This window comes from Pangasianodon hypophthalmus, chromosome 8, assembly GCF_027358585.1.
Source record: "Pangasianodon hypophthalmus isolate fPanHyp1 chromosome 8, fPanHyp1.pri, whole genome shotgun sequence".
Taxonomy (NCBI): Eukaryota; Metazoa; Chordata; class Actinopteri; order Siluriformes; family Pangasiidae; genus Pangasianodon; species Pangasianodon hypophthalmus.
Genome location: NC_069717.1, coordinates 23,899,763 through 23,907,430, shown reverse-complemented (window position 1 = coordinate 23,907,430; position 7,668 = coordinate 23,899,763). Strand labels below are relative to the sequence as shown.

At 39.6% G+C, this 7,668-nt stretch overlaps 1 protein-coding gene across 3 annotated transcripts; it reads right to left on the bottom strand.

The window, feature by feature from the left end:
* Window positions 1–111: 111 nt before the first annotated feature.
* fam110a (family with sequence similarity 110 member A) lies at window positions 112–7,567 on the bottom strand. Of its 3 annotated transcripts, none has more exons than XM_034306288.2 (2): window positions 5,870–7,567; window positions 112–2,285 (listed from the first exon to the last, which is right to left on the bottom strand). In XM_034306288.2, exon 2 carries the CDS (start codon window positions 2,214–2,216, stop codon window positions 918–920), a length of 1,299 nt encoding a protein of 432 aa, XP_034162179.1. In that variant the 5' UTR covers window positions 2,217–2,285; window positions 5,870–7,567; the 3' UTR covers window positions 112–917. The 3 variants fall into 3 exon arrangements, with proteins under 3 accessions (XP_034162179.1, XP_026780883.1, XP_026780884.1); XM_026925082.3 differs by lacking the exon at window positions 5,870–7,567 and adding an exon at window positions 5,073–5,405; XM_026925083.3 differs by lacking the exon at window positions 5,870–7,567 and adding an exon at window positions 4,903–5,066.
* Between the last annotated feature and the right edge of the window lie 101 nt (window positions 7,568–7,668).

The window sequence follows — 7,668 nt, the reverse complement described above, 5'->3', positions numbered from 1 at the left end:
CCACTACATGCTATTGTCATACCAGTTAGCGTTAATGAAACCTCTATGAAAACTTTCAATATGTTTTAAAGCAATCAACTGAGTCACAATAATTACACAGCAATCAACTGGTTTTCAACCAATATTTGTTTCATTTTATTTACATTCATCATGACAATCCATAAGTCAACATGGATAATCTGTGCATCTGTATGTGAAGATCTACTCAGGTCAGAGGACAGATTATTTGAAAATATTATTGACCAGAACCAGGCACACTAATCCAAACTATGTTAACCACAGATAATGTGAACACTTGAATGGGAAAAAAAATATACTTTTGGTGTTTATACATTACAGGATCATAATTCTCATATTGAAGGGAATAATACACACAAAAAAAATCACACACACACATTTATATAAATCAATAATTGACTATGTTTAATATTCACTTACTTCCACAGCAGCAGACACAGCAGGTATCTTGATCCTGATAGTGCTCTAGCCTTTTTCCACAGTCCTGACTATAGACTGTGATAACGTAATAGAAACATGTAATAGAAACTACAAGGCACCTGATATTAAAGGTGTAGTCAGTGGTTTTAGCAAAAGTTACCTACAGCTAGCTGTTTTGAAACCTAAAAACCAAACAAGTACAGACCCTCCCTTCAGACCCTCCCTTCAGCCACAGTCCCAGAACAATGACAGGCAACATGATAGACAGGCAAGAAGAGACGCCTCCTTGTTCTGATTGGTTGGATATTGGTGGTCGACATCATTTGCTTTTTAGCTGGTTTACAGATGTCACAGAGACCAGAGATGTTGGAATGTGAAAAGAATCTCACCAAATATTACCTGAAGTGTTCTGAATTAAAAACCACATACCCAACCTTTTACTCTACAGGCACAACCTCGGGTCACCTTGATCATCCAAGCTAAATGTTAGCCACTTTTGTGCTGTCCTTGGTTTGGCGCATTCCATACAACCACTTGATCACTCGCGCATTTCTTTCTATGACTGAAACACCATAGCTGGGCTTCTCATCTTTGGCTGCTTCCTCGTCCTCTTCATCTCCCTCCTCATCAGCTGTGCACTCTGACGCAGGAGCGCTCGCACTACGCAGGCGTGAGATGGATGCAATGTCCGAACAAGGTGTCAGCTCTTCAAAGTGTGATGGTTCAAGGCCACAGTAGTTAAAGAAACGCTCAACTTCGGCACCAGCACGGGAGAAACGGTCACTCACATCCGATTTGGAACGTGTTAGTGACCGTCGTTTCCTGGAGCTGACTGAGGACTTGTGGGTGACAGCAGGAGATGGAGGTGGGAGGGGTTCTTGGGCTGAGGTGGGAGACACTTGTTTATTTAGTTCTTTTGGAGACTTATCAGGGGAAGTTAAGGCAGGAGTTAGGGGTTCGGCAGAGAACGGTGAAGTCTGAACTGGGCTTACAGGGGATTTCACGGGATTGGAGATGTTTATTATGTCATGCCTACTTTTGATCGGCTGAAGAGGCTGTGGTGGAGGGGAACCCTGAGTGTACGGCCTGAGCAGCTGCAAAAGTTGCGAGTGGACGCGCTGCCCAGGGAGCTGTGCTCGGCATGGCTTTCTCATCTGCGGTATCGCTAACTGAGGCCTCACATCAACTCGCCGTACTGTTACTGCATAAGAAGACGACCCATTAGCTGCAAAACTGTCTCCTAATATTTTCATTTGTGGTGTTGGAGATGAACCAGACTTGACAAAATACTCTTCGACTGCACTCAAAGTCGGGAAGGGAAGCTGAGATGCACTGCCTGCCGCAGAATCTTGACGTTTTCCAGGCTTTTCCCTTTGCAAACTATTGGATGGTGCAAGTGTATCACAGACGCCATTAATCAGGCTATTCAGATGTTCTAGGTTAAGAGGCGGGGCCTCAGGTTTAGATGCAGAGCGAGCAGCCACTTTGCGTGTTGGTTGTGGTGCACCTGGCCGTAGCTGCTCGTTGTTGCTGGATGGCATTAAGGGCTTTCGGATGATTGGCAGCTGCTTGTTGAGTGCCACTTGCTGGCTCTTAACATACTTTGCCTTGTCAGCCTCCAGGCGCTCCACAGCACTCGGCTTGCGCTGCCCCTGAGAGGAGTCTGAGGTTTCAGGCAGTCTCGCTAAACGCCGCTGAGACACCCCAAGAGCGTCCACAGACATACCGGTAGTTTTTTCAGCAAACGGCTCCCCTTTTCTTCTGTCACTGGTTTGCATAAAGGCAGGCAAACAAGGCCTGCAGGCAGTAGTGATGGGATAATGCAGGTCTATGTGGTTTGTCTGTATCTGCACAAACAAAAACAGAGTGAGAAGTATTAAAAAAAAAAGAATAAAAGGGAGGTATATGACTAGTTTATACCAATTCTAATCCAACTTATTCACATCATTTTATATTTGGTCAAATTTGGTTTTACACTACACAAATTCAACCAGACCACAAAAAAGAACATTTGCTGAGGGACATGTGTGAAGAGGCAATGCTTGAAACAAGCTCGCAAAAGCTTTTCTTTTGTTGGTAACTTCCTGCAGTTGGCTTGAATCACGATTAAAACATGGTCTTACTACACTGAAACTGCAACAGGGTTTGCTTTAAGATAACGTGATATCACCTTTGCACAAGGGGCACCCGCTGCACTCTTATATGAAAATCCACTTCACAGCATGGGATAATATGTTGTATATTGGTTAGAATTTTTTTTAGAAACTGCTGATCTGGGATTTCACACACAACCGTCTCTAGAGTTGACACAGAGTGAGTCATAGTGTGAAAAACAAAAAACATCCAGTGAGCGACAGTTCTGCAAGCAGAAATGACTTGTTGATGGGAGAGGTCAGAGGAGAATGGTCAGACTGGTTTGAGCTAATAAGAAGGCTTGGGTAACTCAAATAACCACTCTTTACAACCAGGGTTAGCAGAAAAGCATCTCAGAAAGCACAACACTTAGAACGTTAAGGCAGGCGGGCTACAGCAGTAGAGGATCATATCAGGTTCCGCTCCTGTCAGCCAAGAACAGGAATCTGAGGCTACAGTGGGCACAGGCTCACCCAAACTGGACAGTTGAAGATTGGCTAACATTTTTCCAACCTATTTGGATTCAACTGTCAAAGTGTGTATTACCTTCATTGTTCCCAAGAAAAGCTTCCTGACTGATGAATGAATGAATGAATGAATGAATGTTATGGATGAAAATATGCTTGTCATTTCCATCAACTGCATAGATAACAGAACATTACAAAGCTTAAGAGTTATCTTCCTTGGAAATGTACATGTGGTAAAAGATAATAACTTATGTTTCAGTTCCTATCACAGGCTTGGCAATGATTATTCAATTATTAACAAGAACATATGTAGAAAAACTATTTTTTTAAGGCCCAATAAAGTACTAAAAAGGCATAGGAACATATCTGTGTCATTAACCTCAATAAAAAGGTCAGGATCTATGAACATGCACAAATATGCAACACCACCATTTTCTCCTCCTGGCTCACATAGCTAGCTGGCTAGTTAAACATTAGAAGCTCATGTTTATCACAGGCAGGCATTATTAGTGTTTCAGGATCAATCCGGTTCATCGTCTTCTGATTTATTTATCTGCAGCCAAATTTATGCTACTATCAATATATATATATTTTTTTGTTCATCACAAGTTGACAGGTACCACCTCATCCTCTAATAATCTGTGTATCAGATGCACTAACTAACTTGAGCTCATTTGTAATGTGCCTTTTTTTAATGGAAACATTGAGCTTCTGTTATAAATGGAAGAATGTGATTTCACAAACAATATAGAATGTTAATCAGCAATCCTAGTGGAGTGAACATTAATCACACACACACACACAGAGAGAGAGAGACAGATTCACCTACTGACAGATGCACACACACAAACAAACATGCACAGAGACGCACAGAGATACACGCACACACACTTCTGTGGACGTTAATGGAATACAGAAATAAAGCAAGGCCAGTGATGTCTGTTGTCTGTTGGTGACTGACTGCATAACACTGATCTTTCTTCACAACTGAAAAGTGAACTCAGATTTATGCACTTTATGATAACATCTACTGTGCAACGCTGGGAAATTGCCTTTCATCAACCCACAGAATTGATGTACTTGAGAGTGTAAAGTGCTACATGTACGTTACACCTACGTTGCAGGAAGGAATGCAGCGTGGGTTTCAGAAAGAAGGAACATGATCCCAAGCCACAGAGCTCTGGCAGCTGAACTGAGAGCTTAGTGTGCGTGGGTTTGTTAATAAATGTTAATGTTTCTCTGTACAGTGAGGAGGCTTCGCTACTACACATTATTAGTGTCTGACACGTGGTCAGCATGTTTGCCATTCCTTTACCATTCAAGCCAATGCTCCACCTGAGGACAAAGGGCAACATGAGCTTTCTCTCTTCCACTCCCACCATCTGTACACTGTGCTATCACTCTCATCTGTCTTTCTATATTATCATCTCACCTAATCTTCCTTGTAGAGGCCCCATCCCCCTTTCCACCATCTTCTCTCTTTCCTTCTTCCTCCTTTCTACTAAACAGATAGAATCTTTCTAGGTGTAATGTGATTACAGTAGAAGCAAAGGCTAGTAAATATAGAACAGGACAGATTTCTCTGGAATGATAAGACTTGTCTCTACATGATCCTATGTGAATACTAAAGTAAAAGTAAAAAACATGGTACTGACAGATGGACATACAGTACTTTCATATGATATAACAGCAGCACAATAACCCATATGGTTTATAAGTTTACATTAGAATTGTTAGGATTAATATGTCACACATAATACAGAATTCTGAAAATCTTATTTGTATAAAGGCATGACAGACAGACAGAAGATACAACATGCTCAGATATTCATACTACTACACATACACACCTATACAGACTCACCTGTTGTGTGCTGTGTGTGTGCGTGTGTGTGGCTGAAAGGTAACAGATCCAGGAATGTCTCCTAAACTCACACTCTTGCTATGAAGTAAGTTTGTGTGTTTGTTAGGTGTGTGTGTGCATATAAGCATGTGTGTATACTTGCACTGGCAAGAAAGCAAAACTAGTCAAACCTGTTTGCCTTTGTAGTCCTGAACTTGCCCCGCCCCTGCAGGATGTGTCCAGCCAGAAGTTCCCACCCACATCAGGAAGTATTACAGGTCATATGACCAGCCTGCAGACTTCCTCTGTGAGAAATCTCCTCCTCTTGACCTCCCCACTCTTTCACCTCAGCAGAGGTGAGTCATGAAAAATAGTCTTAAAAAAGACCTACCCAAAACTAACCATTTAACTAATTAACTAACTACATTTAAAAAGAAGCAATTAAGTAAATACATCAACAAACAGACTAACAAATAAAAAGCAAATAAGTAAATCTATAAATGAATAAACAAACAAACAGATAAATAAATAAGTAACTAAATACATAAACAAATTAATTAGTTACAAACAGGCAAGTAAATACATAAATAGACAAACAAATAAATAATCAAATAAGTACATCTATACAGGAATAATAAGCAATTGAACAAACAAATAAATAAATAAATAAATAAAATCAGCCAGCAAGTATATATATACTTATACAAACAAGTAAATAACTAACAAAGAAGTAAATGTGTAAGTAAGTAAATACATAAACAAACAAGTAAATACATAAACAAACAAATAAAATGAATTAAATAAAATAAGCAACTAAGTAAATACAGAAACAGATAAACAAACAAACAAATAAATAAATAGAATGTGAGTAGGTAAATAAATAAAATAAGCAAGTAAACACAAATAAATAGATAGATAGATAGATAGATAGATAGATTTATATATACATACATACATAAATACATACATACTTTATTATTGTACTTACCTTTATTTTTGAGGCAGGAGAGAGTCATTTCAGAAATTATCTACACTATCAGAAATAAAGATACCAAACTGTACTTTCCCTTGTCCATCTTTTGTAGTATGTATCTTTTATACCTATAAAAACTGAACTGAACTGGACCACTGTACATGTGGAGCTTTACTCTAAAAGCTAATTAAAGGTCCAACACATTCACCTTCCCAGGTATTTCCTTGATGGTACCAACCGGCAACAAAGAACAGAAAGTACAGTTTGGTGGCTTTACTTCTTAGAGTGTATGGTTACACATGCATAAAGGACACACTGTTTTTGCTCAGATGAATTAACTTTGATTTTTTTTTTTCCATCTCTGATCTCACCTGGGAAAATCCCTGTGCTTCTGAAAATTATAAGACATACTTCCACCTATTGGTGAGATGGAGTAATATGTACACACAACATTGTGTGTCTTTGAGCCCAAATGGTGGTAAAACACAGCCTGAGACTTCCCGACCTTTAATTAGTAACTAATGAAGGTGAACTTTTCCCGTCCCTTGTAGAATAATGCTGTGTACACACTGAGGGAGCCATACAGTGGTATTGTGAGTGTTAATGGTCTACTCACCACTGCTCCATTAGTGCACTGGAAAGCAGAGATGAAGGGGTATTTACCAGAAATTGCACTACATTATGGCTGTAAAGGGAATTTACAGGAATTCTCAGAGAAATATTTCAGTGGAAATGAATGTTTAACATTGTATAAACGGCCTTTATTATAGTTCTATCAATACTGAAACTGGATGTGTGCCATTTTACATACACTGCCAGTCGAAGGTTTTTGAACACCTGGAGTTTACAGATTAAGCCCAATAAATGAAAAGGTACAGAATAGCATTTAAATAAGGAAAGCTACATCTTTGTGCATCTTTAATTGATTAAACATATAGATAAAAGACTCAGACAGTGCTGGTGTTAACTGTAGAACATAAATATGTGGTGTGCCCGAAGTACATAATTAGTCATAAAGACTTTGGCCTTTTCACAATTAGTTTTCCACTGAAAGCTTCAGCGCTGGTTGTTAGCATGAATGGTGAGACATCAAAATGGCAATAATGTGTCATTTGAGAGTCAAAAGAGGTGACTCTTATTGGTGAGCTGAGTCAAATGATCTGACTTGCTTTAAATTCAATTTTTCAATTCAATTCATTTTTATTTGTATAGCGCTTTTTTACAAAGGTCATTGTCTCAAAGCAGCTTTACACAAACAAAAGTAAAGTGAAGTGTGTGTGTGTGCCGTCTCTGATGAGCAAGCAGGGCGACGGTGGCAAGGAAAAACTCCCTGAGATGGTGATAGGAAGAAACCTTGAGAGGAACCAGACTCAACAGAGAACCCATCCTCATATGGGTTTACACTGTAGTATGCTTTACTGGAGGCTGAAATTATTCTAACAAAATAATTGATTTCCAGTTTTTTGGAAACATCTACTGACTTTTTTTCTTTTCAGAAATGACCAAGGATATGGCCTTTGCAACTATACACATTTACATTTACGGCATTTGGCAGACGCCCTTATCCAGAGCGGCTTACAATTATCTGATTTATACAACTGAGCAGTTGAGGGCCTTGCTCAAGGGCCCAGCAGAGGCAGCGTGGTGGTGCTGGAATTTGAACTCTCAACCTTCCGATCAGAAGTCCAACGTCTTAACCACTGAGCCACCACGTCCACATGATACACCATATCAACAATTTCACTTTCCACCAAGTATCAATTTGTAAAACACACAAACGGCTCCGACTGAATAAAGTGAAACTTGAAACAGAT

Coding starts and splice junctions, on each gene's coding strand:
- fam110a (XM_026925082.3), bottom strand. CDS start 5,144: ATGTGGGTGGGAACTTCTGGCTGGACACATCCTGCAGGGGCGGGGCAA. Junction 2,286..5,072: donor AGGACTACAAAGGCAAACAG/GTTTGACTAGTT, acceptor TTGTTTGTGCAG/ATACAGACAAACCACATAGA.